General features: G+C 37.5%; 3 protein-coding genes across 9 annotated transcripts in view; 2 read left to right on the plus strand and 1 right to left on the minus strand.

Annotated features, from left to right (window-relative positions):
• vcla (vinculin a) overlaps positions 1–14,641 on the plus strand; it is a 37,202-nt gene extending 22,561 nt beyond the window's left edge. For 2 of the 4 annotated variants that reach the window (XM_026223940.1, XM_026223941.1), the window contains exons 9-22: positions 50–203; positions 1,191–1,366; positions 1,786–1,976; positions 3,741–3,940; positions 4,271–4,399; positions 5,040–5,189; positions 5,913–6,021; positions 6,102–6,404; positions 6,495–6,619; positions 6,699–6,884; positions 9,610–9,810; positions 12,277–12,480; positions 12,560–12,664; positions 12,743–14,641. In XM_026223940.1, coding sequence (XP_026079725.1) covers positions 50–203; positions 1,191–1,366; positions 1,786–1,976; positions 3,741–3,940; positions 4,271–4,399; positions 5,040–5,189; positions 5,913–6,021; positions 6,102–6,404; positions 6,495–6,619; positions 6,699–6,884; positions 9,610–9,810; positions 12,277–12,480; positions 12,560–12,664; positions 12,743–12,889 — 2,380 coding nt within the window. In that variant the 3' untranslated portion in view covers positions 12,890–14,641. The remainder of the gene's footprint in view (positions 1–49; positions 204–1,190; positions 1,367–1,785; positions 1,977–3,740; positions 3,941–4,270; positions 4,400–5,039; positions 5,190–5,912; positions 6,022–6,101; positions 6,405–6,494; positions 6,620–6,698; positions 6,885–9,609; positions 9,811–12,276; positions 12,481–12,559; positions 12,665–12,742) is intronic. The other 2 variants (XM_026223942.1, XM_026223943.1) reach the window with 1 other exon arrangement.
• Positions 14,642–14,772: 131 nt separating this feature from the next.
• ap3m1 (adaptor related protein complex 3 subunit mu 1) lies at positions 14,773–20,196 on the minus strand. 2 transcript variants are annotated; one of them, XM_026223944.1, is made up of 10 exons: positions 20,096–20,196; positions 18,890–18,974; positions 17,985–18,265; positions 17,655–17,826; positions 17,446–17,583; positions 17,255–17,340; positions 16,839–16,972; positions 16,525–16,732; positions 16,270–16,414; positions 14,773–15,717 (listed from the first exon to the last, which is right to left on the minus strand). In XM_026223944.1, exons 3-10 carry the CDS (start codon positions 18,255–18,257, stop codon positions 15,617–15,619), a joined length of 1,257 nt encoding a protein of 418 aa, XP_026079729.1. In that variant the 5' UTR covers positions 18,258–18,265; positions 18,890–18,974; positions 20,096–20,196; the 3' UTR covers positions 14,773–15,616. The 2 variants fall into 2 exon arrangements, with proteins under 2 accessions (XP_026079729.1, XP_026079730.1); XM_026223945.1 differs by lacking the exons at positions 18,890–18,974; positions 20,096–20,196 and adding an exon at positions 18,803–18,824.
• The window catches only part of adka (adenosine kinase a), a 139,623-nt gene continuing 135,454 nt past the window's right edge, over positions 19,501–23,669 (plus strand). Inside the window, exons 1-2 of one of the 3 annotated variants that reach the window (XM_026223946.1) lie at positions 19,501–19,765; positions 21,643–21,717. In XM_026223946.1, coding sequence (XP_026079731.1) covers positions 19,710–19,765; positions 21,643–21,717 — 131 coding nt within the window. In that variant the 5' untranslated portion in view covers positions 19,501–19,709. Of the gene's footprint in view, positions 19,766–20,337; positions 20,511–21,642; positions 21,718–23,669 lie in introns of those variants that run through there. The other 2 variants (XM_026223947.1, XM_026223948.1) reach the window with 2 other exon arrangements.

Genomic DNA, 23,669 nt, shown 5'->3' on the forward strand with positions numbered 1-23,669 from the left:
TGACTGTTCTATTTTTGTTGTTTATTCTTTATATATGTTGTTTCTTCAGAGGTCAGGGTGCTACCCCTATGGGTATGCAAAAAGCTCAGCAGGTGGGACAGGGTTTGGATATTCTGGTGGGGAAAGTGGAGAACGCAGCTCGGAAACTGGAGGCCCTGACCAATGCCAAACAGGCCATTGCCAAAAGAATCGACACGGCCCAGGTAAGTCTTGAAGCGTGTTTTGAGTCCTTTAATTTACAGAGCAGCTTATTTCTGCTATGAAACAAGGTCTCGGCTTTAAAATCGTGTCTTTTTTTTAATAAAGCCAAACAATAAATTCAGTTCTGTGACTCTTTAATGTGTCGTGACAGATCGCTGTATTGCCTCAGTTCAGGCGGCACACGTGAACTGATCTTTTCATATGAACTTAAAGCACAAAATAAACATGAATGAACATCAGAACGTATTTTATTTCAACTTCAGAATGACATCAACACACAGCATTTTTAATACACACATCTACTCTCTCCTGTCTGATTTGTTTGTTGGGCAAGATGACGGATTCAGGGTTCAAGACTCAACAGCAGAAAAGGCAACAAGTACCACAATTTGTACCAAAACAAATTTATACCCAATATTACCAACGCAACTGACTGTCTTTTAAGCTATTTAGTTATATTTACAGATTTAAAGAGATGGTATATGCATCCCAGAGGATGTGTGGGTACTTAAAATGGATAGTCATAATTACAGACATGTCTTCATTTAAATAGATGTTACATAAATCTGTCTGGACTGATGTTATTTAGTGGAGATGTGCTGTGACTCCTAAGTATTTAAAGGGTGGATAACTGAAAAACAGAAAGAATGCCTTTACTTTGTGCTATCTGTGCTGTGACAGACAACAGCAATGTGTGGTTATATAACAGACTGGTTCCTTATGCTGAATGACAATATGACTATAAATATTCTGATAATAAAGGAACAGAAGAGTCTTAAGAGTGTTCTGTGAGATTATGTTTGAAGGTACTGCTAACGAACTATTAGGTTTAGTTCTAGTGATGCGAAATAAATTAAAAACTGAATTTACTGATCAAATAAAATACAATAAAAATAAAATCTAAAATCAATGAACACAGCACACATTTAGGTGTGAAAGGAATGTGACTTGTAACTGAACTTGTTGTGTGAATGGTTGTTTCTGTAAAGAGCTGGCTGGCTGATCCTAACGGCGGTCCCGAGGGGGAAGAGAACATCCGGGCTCTTCTGGTGGAGGCCAAGCGCATCGCTGACCTGTGTGAAGATCCTAAAGAGAGAGACGACATCCTGCGCTCCATCAGCGAGGTCGCCGGACTCACTGCGAGACTGGTTGAGCTTCGTAAAATGTAATCCTAGATCTAAAGTACATACAGTTGAGAGTCCTTTAATTTACAGGAACGTTCCAAGTGTTCTTTCCACTGTCAAAGAACAGATTGTTTACAGCTTGATCTAATTCATGCTGGCCTGTCATGATTAGATCATGTTGTGACTTTGATCAGCACATGAGGAAAAATGTGAACTTGATAAACCACTATCATGCTCACTGTTAGGAAACATTATGTAACCAAGATAATGTGCCTGATGTGACTCCTAGTGCTTTCATAATATTATGAAACATTTTTACTATAAATAAGTTAGTAAGTTTTTTTTAAGGAAATAATATTTACTCAGAAACAGTGTATTCAGTTGGTTAAAAGTGTCAGTACAGACAATTATGATTGTACAAAAGAAAAAAAAACGTTTTTTTTTTTTTTTTGTGCCATAGGGGTAAAGGAGATACTCCTGAGGCTAGAGCGCTGGCCAAACAGATTGGCACAGCTTTGCAGAACTTGCAGGCAAAGACTAACCGTGCCGTGGCCAACATGAGACCTGCCAAGGCCGCTGTTACACTAGAGGGCAAAATGGAGCAGGCCTTGCACTGGATCAACAACCCTGGAGTGGACGATCATGGAGTAGGTGGGTGGCAGGATGAGGTGAAACATTACTCCTTAAATGGGACACAAAAATCAATAACTATTATATCTGTATCTGTTACTAGTGTAGGAAAATCCTCATCTGGTCATCTGTGGCCATTACTTTTCCCCCAAAGGATAACACTGGCATATTGAATGACTTATTCATACGTATGGAACTAGGCACTTGACTCTGGACCTTTATGTGATGTGACAGATGGCCATTTCCTCTGTCCCTGTTGTATTTATGTTCATACTTAAAATATTTCTAACCATAAATAGCTGCTTCGTGTCCCAGGTCATGTTACGTTCAGGTTAACTTAGTCTTGGAGTAACTTTAGACCAGAGCTGCACAGTTTAGTACCAGGGCTTGTCCCAATTCACATATTTACACTAGTTTGTACTTCGCTCGTGATAGGGAAAATCCATACTTATTAATTATTTAATTACTTATGAATTCATTGTTAATTATCCTTAATAATTTAAAAAAACGGCTATGGCACAGATTCTCAATTTTAAATCCACCAGAAACGGTATACTATCTGGGCACCTAGGGCTTTTTATTTTAATATACTATCATTTTGGATGCACTCTTTTTCTAATAATGGCGTACTTGGATACTGATATTGCATACTATATAAGTGGTATGTTATTACTTTCAAGTGAAGTAAATTAGTTTGTTATGGAGCAAAAACATATTTTTTTTATACCAGCAAATAGAGATACTAATGTGGTGCTAATTTAATAGTGCTGAATTATTAGCCAGTCAGTAAAAAAAGAAAAGAAAAAGAAAATGGTGTATGATTGTCACATTATTGGCAATTTCAAATCATAAAGCAGCTGTTGCCCTCCACTTGGTAAAATGAATGAATAATGAATGTACTGTATGAATATATCCACACAAAACAAATGCCATTGTGTTTGAAAGTAAAGCATAGTAGGTTGTCTAGGGATAATTAACATATGTAATAATTAAACAATTATTTTCCACAATTATTATAACCACCCAATTGATAGATATCTTGGTTTAAAAATTAACATTTTAGTGCAAAATAATAATTCTCACTGCATAATTATCTGGTACATCACATCTGGTTTGGCACTCACGTATGGATTATGAATAAAACAATACCAATGTATTATTTCTCCGAAAAGATGGCTTGAAAGATAATGTTTCTATTATGATTATAGCTTCTTTATAAAGGGATAGTTCACCCAAAATGGAAACTTCTGTCATTAATTACTCATCTTCATGTCGTTCCAAACCTGTCAAACCTTCATTCATCTAGGTTGAGGACTGACACAGAAAAGGTTAATTGTTGATGAAGTCGTTATTTTAGGGGTTTTTTTGCTCAAAAAGTATTCTCGTAGCTCCATATCATTACAGTTGGCCACATGGGCTATTTTAACCTTGTCGTTTCTATCTTTCTTGGCCTTGAAAGTGATGTTGCGTTGCTGTCTTCGGGGTCAGAAAGCTCTCTGATTTCATCCAAAATATCTTCATTTGTGTTCTGAAGATGAACCAAGTTCTTACCGGCTCGGAACGACATGAGTGGAAGTAATTAATGACATTTAATGATTAATGTTTTTTGGGTAAACCATCCCAAAGCAATTTGTTGGTTAATGTCCCTGAAGAGACTGTCTGTTTGTCCAAACAGTAATAGAATGGAGTATGGAGTGTTTGAGAAACCTGTTTGATTGTTTCAGCTAGAAATGACTCATTTCCTCATTAAATTTGAATGGGAGCTTGTCATGTCTCTGTCTGTAGGCCAGGCTGCCATTCGAGGGCTGATAGCGGAAGGCCGCCGGCTGGCCACCTCTCTACAAGGGCCGTACAGACAGGATCTGCTAGCAAAGTGTGAGCGAGTGGAGCAGCTGATGATGCAGTTGGCAGATCTTGCGGCGCGGGGAGAGGGAGAGAGTCCTCAGGCGCGCGCTGTGGCTGCTCATCTCCTGGAGGCAATTAAAGTAAGGCATCGTGTCCCCCTTTTCTATTAAAAGATCCGGCTATCTTTCGCACACAGCAGGTGTGGGTGAAGCATAATCAGATGTTTAGATCTTCTCAAATGTTATGTGCAGAGGTCAGATCTGCTGGCTCTAGAGGAATGCAGTACACAAAGCACCAGGGCTTTCAGCTCAATGTAATATATAAGCAAATGCCGCCCACTGCTGGAAAATATTTGCACTACACAATATTTTTTCCTATTCTGCTTCAAGCAAATGACTTGAAACAATTTTTTTTTTAAATACATAAACTGTACACATAAATAAATCATCATCTCATATTTTTCTTTCAAGGATCTGAAGGCGAAGATGCAGGAAGCAATGACCCAGGAGGTGTCTGATGTTTTCAGTGATACGACCACACCAGTTAAACTCCTGGCCGTGGCAGCAACGGCGCCTCTTGAGGCCCCCAACAGAGAGGGGGTCCGTTGCCTATACACCTGTTTTAAACGGAGCACAGCTTGCATTTCAGTATCATATCAAATATGCTAAGTCACACAAAGCATTCCAAAGCCTAAACCTAATTGTAAATAGACTTAAGCCATTTTTAGAAATAAATAAACACTTCTGGTTCTTATGGTTAATTATTTTGAAGGAATGCCCAATATCATCATTTTATACCTCGTCAGAAATGCATACAAACATACTCATAGTCATTATTATAGTTGTTATATGTTTTTATTATAGTTATCTAATACAAAAAAAAAATGTTTTGTTAATTTAACTTGAAGTCCTTAAATAACTAAAACGAATTAAGCTACAAAAACAAAATAAAAAATAGAAATTATAAAGACATATAAAATACTAATTAAAATGACAAAAAACCCCAGCAAAATTACTAACACTACTACTAAATTAACAGCAAAATTACTAACACTACTACTAAATTAACAGCAAAATTACTAACACTACTACTAAATTACTACAAAAAATTATGAAAGTGAAATGTGAAAATTACATTTTCATTCTAAATATATACAAAAACTATAATAGTATATAGATAAAATGGAATTATTGATTATAAAATAAGAATTATAATTCATTTAGAGTTGTTCCCCTCTAGGTGTTTGAAGAAAGGGCGTCTAACTTTGAGAATCATGCCAGTAGACTGGGTGCTACAGCGGAGAAGGCCGCCGCGGTGGGAACAGCCAATAAGAGCACAGTGGAGGGCATCCAGGCGGCTGTGAAATCAGCCAGAGATCTAACACCTCAGGTATGCAGCTCATACATGTATATGCATGGACCGCCCGCTCTGTGCTTATGCCAGAGCTACTTTAAGGGCCGTAATGGAGTGCTTGGCCTGATAGCTGGACATTAGCCACAGTATCACGTCTCCAGGGGCATTCAAGCTTTTTGAGTCCAGATACTACCAAATATGATGATGATCTCATTCTTAAAATAAGACTTGTATTGAGTGTAAATTATGAGGATGTTTCTAAAGTAACTAGCTTCTATGTTGTCACAGTACTAAAGTCAAAACAAATGAGCTTTTTTCATCACAGGAATAAATTACACTGTAAATAAAATATAAAAATACAGAAAAAAAAATTAATTTTAATATTGTGCAGCATTACAGTTTTACTTATTTTGATCTTTTGATCAAATAAATGGTGAGCATAAGAGACCCTTTAAATTTGTTTTAAACATTTTACCTACCACACTTACTTTGAACAGCTATTATTATAATTCAGTATTATTGTAATTCAGGAAATATAAACCTTTAAAATAACCTTTATTTCTTTGTTAAAAAGTGGGAATTTATACAAGTTTTATAGATTAAAAAGTAAAAAAAAGAAAAGAAAAACAAAGAAATATTGGTGCACAGCATTTTTTGTTTTACTGTTTATTAATAATTCAACCAATAACAGCTCTCAGAAGGAGTACCATTAAGCAGAGTTTGACACGTTGATCTATCTTTTGCTGTACTCATGAGCAGGTCACTTCTGCTGCACGCATTTTGCTGAAGAACCCTGGCAACCAGGCTGCATATGAACACTTTGAGACCATGAAGAACCAATGGATTGACAACATTGAAAAAATGACCAGTAAGCAAAAGCTCATATCACATAAAATACCACATCAAATCTTTAGAAATTCTTTCAAATATGCGCAATCTTTATTTCAGGTCTTGTGGATGAAGCCATTGACACAAAATCCCTCTTGGATGCATCAGAAGAGGCCATTAAGAAAGACATTGATAAATGCCGGGTGGCAATGGCTAACGTTCAGCCCCAGATGTTGGTTGCAGGGGCCACCAGCATTGCCCGGCGGGCTAACCGGGTCCTTCTGGTGGCCAAACGGGAAGTGGAGAACTCGGAGGACCCGAAATTCAGAGAACTGGTCAAAGCTGCTTCAGATGAACTTGGTAGAACAATCTCACCCATGGTTATGGCTGCTAAAGCCGTGGCAGGAAACATCCAGGATCCAGGTCTTTTTTTTATTTAAGATTTTCTGTATACATTTTGTAGAAATCAATTTCTCATATTACTGACAGAAACCTTTTTCGCCTAATGATCAGGTTCACAAAAGACCTTCCTGGACTCTGGCTACAGGATCTTGGCTGCTGTTGGGAAAGTCAGGGAAGCCTTCCAGCCTCAGGAGCCTGACTTCCCACCTCCACCTCCAGACCTTGATCAGCTGCATGTAGGTCAAATTAAAGCATCAATTCAGGTCTTAAAGGGACAACTCTGCCCTCATTTACTCACCAATATGATTCCATCAGGTCAGTGATGATCAGGCTCCTCCCAAACCGCCCCTCCCAGAGGGAGAGGTTCCTCCCCCGAGACCTCCACCCCCAGAGGAGAAAGACGAGGAGTTCCCGGAGCAGAAAGCCGGTGAGATGGTGAGCGAGCCGATGATGGTGGCGGCCAGGCAGCTACACGATGAGGCCCGTAAATGGTCCAGTAAGGTGAGTGGAACTATTCGGTTTCATTCATCATGACATCATTCCTTGTTGTTCTTTAGAAACACATTATGGTTCAGAAATTTGGGGTCATCAAGATTTATTTATTTTTTTAATTCAACAAATGTATACTTTTATTTAGCGTGGATTCATTCAGTTGATCAACAATGACTGACTTTTATATAATGTTACCAAACATTTTTTATTTCAAATAAACTTTGTTCTTTTGAACTCTCTATTCATCCAAGGGCCAATCTTTTGCCGTTAAAATAGCACTGTCTTACTCAAGACGCGCAGTGATGAATTAGCACTGAAAGGTAGTGGACAGAGTTATGTTTGCGCATGACCTTATTGAATATGCATTCATAGGAGTTTCTATTTCAGACGCAAAATTTATGGGAGGAGAGTATTCAAATGAATCACACAATGAGATTTACTAATGTTTGCGTTTGTCAAATTACTGCTATTTGCGCCATTATTTAATGTCCAAAAAAGCATGCCTTAAACTACAGTATTTCGCGCTTGGCTGCAAGTATTGTTGCTAGGAGGAAGCACCAGAGAGAACAGAGAGCACATGGTAGAAGGAAGAAGATTTTTTCCTCACGTATTAATTTATTTGGAAGGCCAGAAAAACACATTATCTGAACATAGTTTGCCAAGCCATGTTATTTTTAATTTGCTTAAGGAAATAAAAGACTTGGAACCTTCAACTAGGAGCAACACAAATCCAGGTCTATCAACACTTCATGAAACCCTTCATTTTTTTCATGTACTTCCGTATAGGATCTTTTTTTTCCATGTACTGTGGCTTCTTTATTTCCTAATTCTTTATTTGCGACTACGCTGCACTTAGTACAATGCGTTGGTCGATATGTAAATTAGATGTTGTGTCTGTGTTCTTTATTTTGCACGTTGTTAGTAAATCACCCGGAGAGTTAAACTGAATCTCACAAAAGACTGTCAAGATGAAAATGACAAAGTTAATGAAAAAACTAAATTATGTGTTCAAATGTTTGAGATGCACTTTGTGTACTTGTCTGCTTTTTATGATTGTGAAATGTTGCCTTTGTTGAACTCTTGAGTGTTTTTGTTGTCTTAAACCTGAAATGAGGAAATCTTCTTTGATGATTCCAGTTTCAGGGGGAAAAAGAACGGAAACTGTCATCTATGAAAGAAATGTTTGCATGCTCTAATGTTTTAACAAGTAGACTCATTTTTTTTTTACCATAGTGATAGAGCAATACATCACTTTTCTTAGCAGCTTTACCCCAAAAGAGCTTCTGCTATGAAACGAGACCGACAGGACTGACAGAGTTAACTTTAACTAATGTCTTCTACAGTGGATGTGATACCAACTAGAACTAGTGCAGAGCTGATACAAGCTCATTACAACGGCTTGTGTAGCAGTCTACTTCAAATCAGGTGACCATAGTGAGTGTTTGACATACTGGTTGTGTTGTCCTTTTGCGGATATTTCTGTGCTATTTCTTCTATTTCTATAATAGTTGAACAGTCCCTTCGTGGCTTTCTCTTGGTCCTTGTGAAAACTATTTGTTCTCTTGCGTATTAAATGGTCTTTCCCTGTTTGTATCTACACACAGCCCCATTTATTGTTCGTTTAGTTATTATAATATTCACTTTACTAAATTGAATAAATTGTAAAAATTGGGAATAGCTATATTATTGAAATACTGAGATCTCGCAGATAGATAGACCGATACAATACCATTCGAAAGTTTAGGGTCAGAAAGATTTTTTGTTTTTTTTGAGTATCTTATGCTCACTAAGGCTGCATTTGTTTGTTTGAAAATACAGTAAGATACCATACAGTATTGTGCAATATTATGAGTTTTAAATAACTGTTTTCTATTTTAATATATTTTAAAATGTAATTTATTCAAGTGATGGCAAAGCTGAATTTTTAGCAGTCCTTACTCCAGCCTTCAGTCTCACATGATCCTTCAGAAATCATTCTAATATGCCGATTTGCTGCTCAACAAAGATTTTCTTATGTTGTGCTGCTTAATATTTTAGGATTTTTTTATGAATAGAAAGCTTAAAAAAAGTTTATTTGAAATAGGAAACTTTTGTAATATTAAAATTTTTATTCATTTTTTAATTTAAATCCATCCATTAAAAAAAAATGCATACAAAGAACACCAACATTAAACCCAGACTTTTAACTTGGAAATTATGGTATAACTATTTTGGCTGCTATAAATAGCATTTTTGTGAGAACAGTCTCATAAATGTTTAAAAAAATCTTTATTCAGTAATAATGAATGGTTGGAAAATGTAAAAGAAAAATATCAGGACAATTTAAGGGAAAACTTTGAGGACAATCTCTATAAAACAATTGATTAGGAGTATTTTTAGGTTAAGTATCAATTCATTTAATTCAATTTGAAAAATAAACTCACTGTAACACAATCCGTCAAAGCTATTGCATTTCAACTTTTTGGGAGCTTTGCTTGTTTGCTCTCTGTCCAAATTAAAATCCCAGTTTCTATCCTCAAGTTTAAGTGAGAATAGATCAGTTTCATGATTTTCAGTTGACATTATAAATGCTGTGGCAGACGTTACCGAGCAGGACCCAGAATGCTGCCCCTCCCAGCTATCCTAAACCCAGATGTTCCCACAATCATGTCGTCCTGGGAATCTCCATGCAGTACCTCGTACTAACTCTGTCCTTCTTTCTCCATGCTGGCTCCTTCCTCCCCCTCCTCCCCAGCCTGCCCAGCCTGAAGTGACAGACGAGGGTTTTGAGGCCGCTGAGGCGGAAGTAGATATAGACGATGAGGATGAATTCACTGACAACGAAGATGATTTTGAGCCAGAGCTACTCTTAATGTCTTCCAATCAGCCAGTTAACCAGCCCATTTTGGCTGCAGCCCAGACTTTGCACCAGGAGGCTAGCAAGTGGTCCAGTAAGGTACTTTGTTTTCCGGCCCTGGTGGGCCACAGCATCCCTTCTGCATCCAGATATTACTGTGGGAATGCTGAAACCAGATAGCTGCTGCTGCTGCTGTTGTTGCTTCACACTTGGGTCCGGTGTGTTTTTTTGCTGCTGGGGTTGCCAATGACCGCGACTGGAATGGCAAGTTTGTTGTGCATTTCTTGGACAAACTGATACTGGCTTCACAAGTCACTTCCCTGCTCATTTCTGATAGTTGTCATGCCTCTGTGCCCCGATTTAAACAAGGAGCCATTCACTCAACCGCTGCTGCCAAACACTCTGCTTTTGCCAACCTGTGAAGCCATGGATGACAGTTTCCCAATGACTTCGGAAATTACACGTGTTGAAGTCATGTCACATGCCTGTTTGTTTGTTGCACACTTTTTCTAACCATTTAAATGAACCATGTAAAAGCAATTGAAGGATGTTACATTTTAACACAAACTTTGCATGCCTGTGTATAAACATAACTGTCTCACTAAATGATTATGCAGAATTCTTCAAGGTTTTTTTTATTTTTATAATTATGATACATTTGTTAGATGGGCACCATATTGTTCACGAGCTGGAGGAAAATACAGATTCTACAGAGCCCCTAAAGTTATGTATGCAGAAAAAAATGCCCTCAGAGTTTCTTGTGCACACAGGATAACTACGGAAACTTTAAGGCCATATCCACACGTATACGGGTATTTTTATAAACTGAGTTTTTCCTTCTTCCATTTAAAAAAAAAAAACTTAATTCACACAAAAAAACGCATGCTATGAAGCACTGTCAGGAGCATGTCAAACCAACAGGTGACGATATGATCTCAACCGTAAAGCCATGTTGGCCAATCATAAACCTGAAAAAGTTTCCAGTAGGTGGAGATAACCGTGCATACTTCAACGCAGGTGGCAAGGAAGTCGACCAGAAGTTGAAGTCGGCTGGGTGCTGCCATCTTGTAGCAGAACTTCACTTGCGTTAACATTCCCATTGACTCCCATTCATTTTGCCGTCACTTTGACAGCGAATAACTTTACATCTGAGGCGTTTAAAGACTCCGTTTGTCCATTATTTATTTCTAAAGATACACGACAATGTATAATAAAGGGCTCCATTACCTTCTATGTTACATTATGGCCCCGTAGAAACCGTTTTTGTAAAAATAGGCTAACGATTGCGTCATAACCACGCGACTCTCTGACGCATTACCGTACAGACAGGAGGAGAAGCTCGCAGGGAATTAACTTAATATGGCGTACTGGCGTTATATTTTAAAATACTATACAAAATAATTAATCAGAATACTTACTCCTGCTCACTCACGACAAACTCCCCGCTCAAGCTCGCCGTCTCTGCAAGATTAACGATTGCAGTTTGCACGCACAGCTACTAGAAGATTTACATCTGTCAGACAGGTTGCTGACGTCATCAAGCTTAGTTTGAGTCTGCGCGTCAGAAACGGAAGTGCTAAAAAACGCTAAAAATGACTTCATTTGTCTCAATTGAGTTCCAATGGGGTCGCTGTGTCCAATGCTTCAACATCACAAGCCAAAATCTCCGGTTTCACTGTCTACACGATAACACTACAACCAAGGTTTTTGAAAATCGTCAGCTCTGCAGGACTTCAGTTTCAGTAACCAGTAATGATGCTACGTTTGCGTTTGGATGAATGGCCAAACGGTGTAGAAAAGCTGCGGTTTTGAAAATAACTGCGTTCGTGTGGGCAGGGCCTAATATTTCCATCATAGATTAAAAATAAATAAAAAAACTATGAAAAAGAAAAAAGGTGTAATTTTTATTGTATAATCTTCCAAACTTTTTTCTTGCAAAGATGAGATATAAATTCTCAATTGCAAGGAGTAAATTCAGAATTTAGTTAACTTCCTTTAATTACGTTTTGGAAACAAACTAAATAAAATGTTTTTTTTTTCATGGCAGAAATTAGCTTCCATACTTTCCCACAAGTGTGAGAAACTTAAATGTGCTAACAAAAAAAACATGATGGGAAACACCCAGACCGGAAAAGTATATTTACAAAACAGTAGCAAGCATACAGATGCTTTTCCGTGTGCACAGAATTTTTTTTTTGTTCACATGTCTTTGTTTCTCATATTTTTTCCTTCAAATGTGACTTCAGAAGACATGATAAACCTATACTAATTTCAGTACGGCATGACTGATGTGCACTGGATGAAAATGACATGATTCTAAACACCATTTGTTTGTCTTTGTGACATTTTCAAATGTTAAGATTATAGAAGTTAGATACATAGATCTCATCATCAATCACAGATTAAGAACAGGCAAAAGTGATCTACATGAACAGCAACCGACTCTATAGGAAGGAACAGTATGTAGTTATTTTAGATTTTACCTGTGTTTGCCAAAGTACGTCTGTAATCAAACCCTTATTTTAAGTCCTTATGCTATGTCCACATGGGTTTTTTTCCTCTTAGGGTAATGACATCATTGGAGCAGCTAAGCGCATGGCCCTGCTCATGGCGGAAATGTCTCGTCTAGTGCGTGGAGGCAGTGGGAATAAACGTGCCCTCATTCAGTGCGCCAAGGACATCGCCAAGGCCTCTGATGAGGTCACGCGGCTGGCTAAAGAGGTAGCCAAGCAATGCACTGACAAACGGATTCGCACAAACCTCTTGCAGGTCAGTCGCACAAAAATGTCAAATTGTTTCGCTTATCAAGTACATTGCTCCTCTGTGAACTCTGGAATGTTTATTCCAGGTTTGTGAGCGTATCCCAACTATTAGCACTCAGCTGAAGATCCTGTCCACAGTAAAGGCCACTATGCTGGGACGTACAAACATCAGTGAGGAAGAATCTGAGCAGGTGAGGACACAAGGCACATCTTTAATAAAGGTTATCTTGGGTTGGATTGGAATTAAAATGATTGTGTTTGGTCCTAAGGCCACCGAGATGCTTGTGCACAACGCGCAGAACCTCATGCAGTCCGTGAAGGAGACGGTCAGAGAAGCAGAAGCTGCCTCTATCAAGATCCGCACAGATGCAGGGTGCACTCTTCGCTGGGTCCGAAAGACCCCCTGGTACCAGTAAAATGAGGACCAGTTGATTTCCATTAGCAATTTGAATTCTTGCCTTTTCAAACATTGTGAGATCTGATAAGGGGTGGCAGGTGGAGAAAAAGCACCCTGTCTGATTCTTAAACTTTAGAACATTAGAGTTCGGCTCAAGTTTCAGGGTGACTGGTATTACTTATTTTTATTTACTTGCTGGTATGGGTACTTGGTACACCTCTGCTGCTCCTTACGCAGGCTATTTTTGTCCTGAAAGTTTGCTGTTGTTACCTTTATCGCACACTCCTGAGGTATAGTGTAGGAGTAAACAGGAAGCAAATTTTTTAATATATATTTTTGGTATGTTGGGTTGCCAAATTCCAGGTATATATATTTTTTTTTGCATGAAAAAGTTTTCTATTTTGTATCGGAGAGAAAATGGCATGATGCCTCTCTCGAACAGTGTTGGAGTTCATGATGAAATTTACTTTAAATTAGTTTTTGACAATGAAATTTCTTATTGAAAATGTATATATTTATATTTCTTATATCTCATCAGAACATGATCACAGATCACTTTTTAGTCACAAATATACAACACATAAAATGTTGTAAGTTTTACTTTGCTATTCAAAAACCCTATGGCTGGTTGTTTTTGAGTTATAATTCACTATAATTAACTTTTGCTTAGCTATTTATTAAATATGACAATGCCTATTTTGATGGGTCGTGCCATTACACAAATGTATTTTGCATGGCATGGTTGATGCCAAAGATTGTTTTTTTTTACACTTAATATCAATTAGCTATCAAAAAACACATCGATCATGTACATTTACATAGACAAATGCGAAAGCTTGAATAGTTAGCAGTGTAATTCTTCATACTTCATTCACACTAAAGTTTATGAGAGAGTGAATGATTATTTAAATTTGTTAAAAGAAAAGCACAATCCAACAGTTGAACTGTTCTCTCTTAGCTCAGTCTTTTTACGGTTTCTGGCTGTAATTTTGACGTTTCGGTGTGATTGTGTTTGCAACCGTAGAATATTGATGACGAAAAACTGTCTTAATGTTTTTGCCCATTTAAATAGAATGGGTAACAAGACCCAGGTGGCTTGTTTATATGTGATACCTATGAGTTTGGAGATGCAGTTTACCCAAAAACTGAAAGTGTATCAACACCCTTATGTAGTTCTAAAACTGAAATGTTTTTGTCTATGCAATGAAAGTTCATGGGGTCCAAAACATGTTGTTCGAGACCTCAATGACTTTCAATGTATGAAGAAAACTTTTTCAAAATATCATCTTTTGTGTTCCAGTCATACAGGCTTTGAAGGACATGAGGGTGAGTAGACAGCAGATTTTTAGTTTTTGTGATCTATCGTTTTAATGACAGTAAACTTACAGTATAGAATCAAATGTGTGGAAATTGTGCAGTCATACTATGAAAAACTCAGTAGCACAAGCTTATCTCTCTGAATTCTCTGTACAGCTACAAGAACACTATCATGATGCTTCACTGCCTTGCATTCACTTCAAAACTCTTATCTACAACATATACATTTGAAAGAGTACTTTTTCAGCCCCCAATATAGTGCCTCGTTGTGAAAGTTTACAGGGCTGTATTTGTATGTGTAATAGCATGTTGTGGGTTCTGATGACATTTAGAAAGGGTGAAATTACTGCTTTGTGAATGTATATATGACACTAATGTTGACTTTTTTCAGTGTCACATAGAATATCTTACACATATCTTATGTGCCTCAGATTAATAAAAAAGATTCTGTTAAGGTGTTTTGTTTGGATACTTCATTGCCCAAATATGTCAATAAAGGGATAAGTTACTTTCTAATTTTGTCAACCATATTCAAGTGAAGCTATAATAAACAGGTATTAGTCAGAAGTGGAAACACACAGAAAAGACATTTTGTTCACAAACTTTATAAATCTGAAGGCTTTTGGTTTAAATACATAACTTAAAATACAGTTATGCAGTTCCCTTGACATTTTACAAAATAATGCAATTGTGTGTCCTTGTGTGCAAATCCTCAAAGCTTCATTAAGGTGGCAGACCTGCATATCTAGTGCATCACTGCAGGTCAGCGCAACAGAACTGAGCTCATAATGGCTCCATAGCCATAGTGCTTGTATGTGGCAAACTACTTCCAAGTGTAAAGCAGATACAGCCTCTATTCATCTATTAGCAGTGATGTGCTTGTGTAGTAGATTGCATCCTTGTAAAAATATCCTGCTATAAGCATGACTGTTCTTTTAAAGAAAGGCCATTTGAATGTGTGAAGCCTCAAAATATATATTTTTTCATTCAAAGGCCACTGAACAGGCAAATAACTTTAAATTAAAAAATAAGGCCTGTGAATGTGTGCAGAAACTCTCAAGTATTTTTTTGTGACAATATCAAAGACTGTAGAGCAGTATTGCGATAAATGTAATGTGTTTCTGGCAAAGATTTACCGTACCTTAAATCTAACATAATACAGTTTTAATACATTAATGGAAGGTTGTTCATATGAAGTGAAAGATTCCCAAAGCAAACGCTCTCTGAAAAAGAATTTCACTTCTCACAAACTGCCAGTAACTTCCCACAAAACGAGAAAGATAAATATAACAATAACGAATGTAACTGCCACGTTTTAACAAAATAAGGGAGATTGTGCACAAGGTTGCAATCCTGTACGATTTCTCACTTAGAAAATGGCACCTCTAATAAACTTTTGGCATATGCTTGTGATTCTCCGCAGCTGGCCTCATGTCCTGACCTGGAACTTCCCAGCTTTGGTCACATATTTCACACCCTTGAATGGCTTATATTTCTCTCCGTACATGTCTAGACGGTTGACTTTCAGTCCTGTGAAGCAGAAGAGAGTGAAATAAGCATAACTGTATTTATGTAACACATTTTAAAACAGGCCCTTTACATAAGTCTGAAAAACCAAAACTTAAGGTATGCCATTTCTAAGTCAATGTTCAAATAAGCAAATCTGTGACACTTACCAGGTGAACACCCTCTCTACCAAAGATCAGATTTCTTTCAATACCATTCTTATTGCAATCTCAATGCTCATTGGATCATATGATCATTCAAAAACATTTATTTGACATAGAAATGTTTTGTATCATTATAAATATCTTTACAGTCACATTTAACAAATTGAATGTATCAAATTAAAATAGTCCCTTTTTAAAATGATTCTAAACCTTTGATGGTATTCAGTGATTACATACAAACATGTGGAATGAAATTAAAAATGTAGAAAAAAAAAGTTAACAAATAGTAAATGAAATAGGGTTACAGCAGTTTATTGTGCTTTTTAAAAGTGTGTTAATAACATTAGTGCTTTATCACAAGGTCCTGCTGGCAATGAATAACAACCAAAGCTGATAAAGGACCCTAGCCTACCTGAGATGGCTAACTGCTGGATTTTCAGGTCAATGTTCAGACTTGGGTTCTCCTCTGGTTTAGGAGCTCCAGACTGCAGACTTAGGCTTCCTTTCAGATTGGGCAGCTTCTGGGGGTTAAGCTTCCCTATATCCCACACCAAAATCTACAAGCCAACAGTCAGAACAATTATCCAAAAGCAGTGTTTCAAATGATCAACAGCTGCTAAAATTACACAACTGCAAAAAATCAATCAAAATGGAAATTGCATTTGACCTTTGTGACGGGGTCATAGTTGTAGGTTCCCTGAGTTGCATTGAGGTTGGCACTGAGAACCACTTTTGGCATGTGTACGGTCACAACCAAACACTCCACAGTCTTTCCCATGGTCTGCTTAGGACCCACAGTGATGTCCATTCTTCCTGAAGATCCAGTCTCAAAGAAGCTGATGTTCTGCTTCACATATACCGGGATTGCTACAAGGCTGCAAAAACAGGTAAAAAACTTCTAATCTGCAACATCTAAATATATTTAATGCGTGTTTTAGGTTTACTGCTTAATTATTTGTTTCAGATCAACACTCTGCTTACTTCTGCGCACTGATGTGATACGACATGAGCTGAAAGTTTCCATCGGGGGGAATGAAGGAGATAACTCTTTCACTTTCCCATCTCTTATAACGGACACAAGGGTGAAAACTCACGTCGTCCAGGAGCCTGGGGTTCTGTGGATGAAGAACACACATGTGTTAAACATGTTTTGCTGAAAACATGCATTTTTAAAGCTACACAAATGCCCTTGATTCATACGAGACCATAAAAGCGAAGAAATGTTGTTTGAAATGTGCCACAGCTCAAAAAATATTGAACAACCAATGGATAGATTCAATTCTCCAACCTGTCGCTAGATTGGTTTCAACACAATTTGAAATATAATTAATGGCACAAAAAATAGAATTATCCAAAACAGAAAAAAAAGAGAGATGAATATGATTAAGTGGCCTCACCATAAATGAGAGAGAAAGGTCTGGCATTCCAGAGAGCTTGACACAAGCTTCAATAACCCCCTGGATTTCTGCAAAGACTGTAGTTCCTAAAACAAAATAGAACACCAATATTTATCTAGAAAGGAAATACATACCTTCAATTTAATGCATTCACATAACTTGTGAAATCAAAGTACCAACAACACTCTCACCAGACTTATCCAAGATGGCATCGATTTCTTCCACCACATCAAAGTAAGCCTCATTATTGGTATATTTCACCCCTGCTCTTCTCCATGGGATAGTGGAGAGCTGACCAGTAGGGAGTGTTTCGCCAACATTACTACTGCCTGAGGGTTAGAATTCAGATTCTCAACATCGCACAGCCATGAACAAACTACTCAGGAATGTGGTGTTTTACCTGTGATGGTGTTGACCATCGACCGCAGGATTGTGGGAGGTCTGATGAGCTCTTTCAAGATGTTGGATTCTGTAGCGAGGGGGAAGCCGTTATCCAACATTTCCTCCAAGAGCTCATAGACTATGACCACATTGTCCTTGATCGTGGTCTCAGAACATTCTCCAAAATAGTCCTACATAAAGGATTATAAACAAAATATTATTCAGTCTATACAATCTGTACAAGACATCTACAATAAAACGTACACCAAGTTTGCTGAACTCAAATTTTTGACCGTAGTCTATGTTAGCATATGTTTTCGACGCCACACCGTCAGTGGGTTTTTGATACCTGAAATGTCTCTGCGACTCGATGCAGAAATTCTATTACAAAGAGTGGAGGCACTTCTGTTTGGATGACAGAAACGAAGAAGATCTTCTCACGGTAGATGTTTATGAGATAGTGATGAGGGGTGCGGATGACAGGAGGCACATTGTCAGGTTCCACTGCCTTCTCTCGTGCTTCGAAAAAATAATCGCAGACGGAGCGGCTTATGACACTCTTCCAGTGTTTCTCCAGGAATAAATCGCCAGCATTGTTTATCAGAAACAAGCTGTGAATCATGATGAGGGCTGTGAAATGGGACAATGAGAATGGGAGTCACGATGCTAGCAGCAGATATGAGCTACTATGTTATTCCAGTTTGGAGAGGAATATGCCTAGAACATTTTTAACACTGGTTATAAAAATAACATTTAAAATAAGGTTGATGTGATAGTACTTTAAATTAATAATCAAAATGTACTATGAGAACTTTTAGGTAAACTCACCCACACATTAACATCCACAATCATTTAAAAAAAATAATAACTTTTGAAAAAATTATAGTGAACATGGGTTAGATCTAAATGCTGTTCATTGTGCACTTTATAAATTAAATTTCAGGTCCTGAGCTCTCTGTATTTTATCAGTAAATTAAAACTTCAGAACCTAGATTTCTTTCAAATCTATCATAACTGATTGTAAACAAACTTGCAACGTATATATTACTATAATTTTAAAAGGGAATGCAGGATGATCGCTAATTAAAACATTAATCCCTCAGAGAATACTAAAAACAAAAGCAGAAAAGTCATGCTCCGTGCAAAAAGAGTTACAGGATATCTTAACGATTATTTGAGACAATAATATTCAGTCGAACAAACACGGTTGTTTATAATTACACATATCTAAACTTATTCCTAAATAGAATGTACCTGTAGACAGCTGTCTTGATTGATGTTTTCAGGCAGGATCCCCGCTTGCAAATGTGGCAGATGTGTCATGCGTTCAAATCTAAGCCTGTCGGCAATTTATATTAAAGTAGGTTTAAAGCACAAACAGTCGCTCCTTGTAAAAAAAACTAAAATCTTAATATCAAAGACGTATAACATTGCCTCTACAAAGCATGTGTTTATTTTATATGTTTATATTAGCTCGGAATATATTTTTTATTCCGGCAACACACAGGGGCAGCTATGTGTCAGGTCAGAATCATTTCGTCGAGTCGGTTCTTTTGAACAACTATTTTCAAAGAATAATCAAATGAACAGATTCGCTGGTTCTCACGTGGTTACTGGCGTGTAGGATTAAAGTTTCCTGAAGTATATTAAATATGTGGGTTATTTAAAAATTAATACATTTGCAGTAGGATATGTGTAGCATTTTCGCTATTCGTCTATTAAAGTAACTTTCAATCTGTTAGTCAAATCTTCAGTTCACTCGCGTTCTTTACTGACCCACTGAACAGAGAATCGAATGCTTTTATAAGCAGCTCACTCATCGGTCCTCGACTCATTACGGAACTGATTAATTCAAGAGAGGCGATTCTCAGTTCAAATGGGTCCGTGAGAACAGCTCGGATCGTTTCAGTCCGGTTCGTGAAGGAATAGTTCCGCACGGTTTTGTGAATCGACTCAGTCAGAAGATTCGATTCAAAAGAACTATCCGACAACCGCGCCTTCAGATTCTTCATTCAACAAGGTGAAGGTGCCTGCCGCCTGGAGAATATTTGATAGAGCACTATCACGCTACAGCATGTCGTCCGATGAACCTAAAGCCAAACGGATTAAACTCGAGGAAAAAAAGCTCAGGTAACGTTACAGCAAACACAAGCATCGGTTCAACAGAGAAGAATGACAGAGTCAAACCGTGTTTGGTAAATTGAACACGGGGCGGTTTGTTTGCAAGGACTTTTGAGTCAGAGGTCTAGTCTGCGTTTCATTTTAAGTCCACGTGCTTCAGTGCTTTCTCTTAAAACCACATTGTCGTTGCATTGATCAGGAAATGTATCAGGCATTTCCAATTATAGATAAACCGCTTACTCGTGATCATAGGGCATTTTTATGAGTGAACTATATCCAGAGCATTCCACAATCCCTTTAATTATTCATAGTGTACGTATGATGAATACTTGAACAAACCGTTGTCCTTGAGTGTTTTATACCGAGCACTGGAGTGCGTCCCTCCGGCTCCACGTGTTTTTGTTATGCCGTCGGGCTCTGCTGGAAAAATAAGTTTTCCTGCTGTCACTATCACAACAGTAAGTCACACTCACATTAATACATGCACGCATCAGAAAAATGAACACATGAACACACCATATAGTTGTCCTTTAGTTTATGCTCCATGCACAAGATGTGGGTATTTCTGTCCCAATCAGCAGTCGATGCTGCTGCGCGTTCAGCCAATCAGCAGCGAGGCACGCGTTTGTCTGAGTACTAACATTGCAGACCGCTGTCTGGCCGTCAGTAAACTCCAGTAATCATCACCTCAAGCCATCCTCATGCCTACAGCCAGGTAGGGCTAAACTGGATAGTCAGACACCTATTCAGCTGTGTAAGGAGTTTTATAATTGTGTCACTCCACAATGTAAAGGGAAACAGTTTTTCTAACTCGAATAGCATGTCGTTTTAATAGAATTTGGTGATTGTTTTGCATAATGAAAGTTCACAAGATGTGATGCTATATTGTTTTCTGAATAGTTTGCTTATTTTTATCCTGTTTTTGAGATGGCTGTTTGTATTTTTTTATTTTTTTATTTACTTTTAGTTGTACAGAAATCGTTTTAGTCACTACAGAAATTGTATTTCTTTATGCATTGTACAGCACCCCCTAAACATCTGTTTTAGAGCACCACAAGCTTCACAAACTCCCACACTGACACATATGTGTGTATTCACACGTTTCTCATGACTTCCACTAAACAATTGTCTTTCTTTGCATGTAGGAGTGCAAACTATCATTTAGAAAATTTTAGTTGCCTGCTTTGTGTTCCATTCCTTGTATTTTTTTTGGAAGTGTGGCCTCATTTGTTTACATTAATAATAGAGAATAATATATTATGGAAAAACATGCAGACTTTTGTCATTCCTCTTTGCAAAATTAGTAATTTCTATCACATCTGTCAACAATAGATTAGAGGCAATGTTTCGGGGGGGGCTCCACCACATGTTTTCCCGAGGGTGAATGAACGGTCAGCCACGTGCTTGAATACTTTGGCTTGTTAGATGTGTTGACTGTGTAATGCTTTCTTGAATGTTTCAGTGCTTGTTTGAAACATTTATGACATGCTTTTCTGCTTGAAAACTATTTGCGTCTGGCTAAACGGATGCTGAGTGTTTCTGTATCTGACTGATAGACAAAATAGCTAGATTTAATATAATTTCTAGATCTGGATTTCATTAAAAAGCAATGCTTGCGTATTTCAAATCGTGTAATGTGCTGTAGTTTATGCTCGAATGGATCTTCTTTGTTTATGCTGAATTTCAGTTATGAAAAGTCCCTCAAGACAAAAAATGCTTGAGTTGTGCACATTTTTTACATTTTTGTTGGTCAGAGTAATGTCCCTGCTATCTTTAGAAGACACATCATCCAAGTGAATTACAAAGGCCCTGTGCATATGCTTTTAGTGTAACTATGCTTCCATCTGTTTTCAGGACTACTCATGTCTTGTTTTGTTTTTTTGCAGTCAAAATGCCCTTTTCGGGATGGGAAACCCCCTGCTTGACATCTGCGCTGTGGTGGACAAAGACTTTCTAGACAAGTAAGTCACATCTTTCTTTCAAATCAGTTTGATTTTACTGGGCACTGCTGTATATCTGCTTTTGTATCAGTGTGTCGTGTCAGCATTTTGTCTTGGGTGACGTCTGACCTAAAATCTCTTTTTTTTTTACATGTCACCGAGTGGTTGAGCTTTGGTCAGCTTCTGTTAGTTTTGAAGAGATGTTTGAAGCCAGGTAGCTTTTGGGTTCATAATAATATTTTTCTCCCATCTTTGTAAAGAAATCAAACCTAATAGGTATAATAAGCCGAGTGTCCTTGTTCTTTAAGGAGGTGGCATGTGCCGTGGACACCAGCACTAGTCATAAAACAATACCCCCTCCATTACATAACCTCAAACACACTGGCAGTGCCTGACTTGCCATTATCGTCCTAGCCTTACCATGACCGTGAGGTGGCACGCTTAGAGCGGTTTCACTAAACAGATGTTTTCAGCTGCGGGCAATCTGATCTAACCTTTCTGAACCATTTTTAAAAAATGTAACTGGTTTGATCTGTTTTTACGGTCACTTTATTTGTCAATACTTCATGCGTAAATGTATAAGCTGATCAGATCAAATCGCAGAATATACCAGGTCACATTTTGTAAATAGAAATATTTTTAAGCAATCAAACAGCAGTTTATTGGTTCCTAACTGTCAGCACTATTGCAAACAGGTTGGCTAATCTTAAAACTGCTGTTTCAGACAGAACAGCCGGACCTGTGGCAGACTTTGACTGTAATGATTTCCATTCGATTTATTCTGAAGTGTAAAGCAGTTTATTTAGTTGAATGACATGTTGTTTGCAGGGCAGAGTCAAAGAATAGATTACTAAGACGCGTTAAGAGCTCACTAGGCTCTCTATTTAATGTTTAGATATTGGCCAGCACATGATTGACCACATACGAATATAGAAAGACTTTCAAGATAATGGAAAATGTTACTTGAGCAATCACCTAAATCTCAGTAATGCAACTTGGTCACTTAATTTTGTTCTCTTAAAATATTATTCATGGATAGATAGAAGTTATAGATTAGATTAAGGTTAGTTTGTTATTCTTTCCTTTCGTTTGAGAGAGAATCATAACAAGATCCCTAACAGTTTACCTGCATATATACTACTGTTTAAAAAAAGATTGCTTAAGGTTTTCAGTTATTCAAAAGAAATGCTCTCCAAGGGTGCTTTTATTTGATCAAAATACAGCAAAACTGCTATTTTGTGAAATATTATTGCAATTCAAAACAATCTATTAGAATATTATGAAATGTAATTTATTCCTCTGATGGCAAAGCTGAATTTTTTTAGCATTCATTATTCCAGTCTTCAGCGTCTCATGATCCTTTAGAAACAAGTCTCTTTAAGACTAAACATTATAAATGTTCTTACTATCTTTTACCGTAAACAACAACAACACCAACGTTTAAAGTAGTGTAAGTAATACTCAAAAGTCATTTAATTGTTTTTGCTTTGCCTCAAATATTTTTTATTGTTGTTTCATAAGACCTCCAATAGTTGCGATGAGTCAGTGTCTAGTTCCATAATCATCTTCAGATGTAAAATTTTACCTTATTAGATGAGCTGTTATGACCCTTTGTACCACAAGCGCAGACTACTGACAGTTGGTTTCCATTTTTAAAAGTACACCAAGTTCATGTTTTTCTGTTACGCATGACTCATAATTGACCATGCTTTTGGATGGATTTAGACAGTGTTCAGCTGAAATGAAATAGGCAAATTATTGTACTCTCTTCCAAAGGCGTTTTAAGTTGATGAAGTGATTATGGCTCAACGAAAGAAGCTTTATTTCTTGTTAGGCCTAATACCTTCACCCACAGCCATCTTACTAAAATAAGCTGCCATGATGCTTTATGTTGACTAAGAGTACATTTCATGATGATTAGCTGCACGTGACAACAAAATATGGTACAATAAATTACTTTAGACAAGGAAGGT

This window comes from Carassius auratus, chromosome 38 (assembly GCF_003368295.1).
Source record: "Carassius auratus strain Wakin chromosome 38, ASM336829v1, whole genome shotgun sequence".
Lineage (NCBI taxonomy): Eukaryota > Metazoa > Chordata > Actinopteri > Cypriniformes > Cyprinidae > Carassius > Carassius auratus.

Bases quoted from the DNA above. Each gene is read 5' to 3' on its own strand.
- ap3m1 (XM_026223944.1), bottom strand. From the start codon at position 18,257: ATGATTCACAGCTTGTTTCTGATAAACAATGCTGGCGATTTATTCCTG. The intron at 17,341-17,445 runs GTGAGAGTGTTG...ATTTTGTTTTAG, and splicing joins TGCCATCTTGGATAAGTCTG to GAACTACAGTCTTTGCAGAA. The intron at 16,415-16,524 runs GTCAAATGCAAT...GTTGGCTTGTAG, and splicing joins ACTATGACCCCGTCACAAAG to ATTTTGGTGTGGGATATAGG.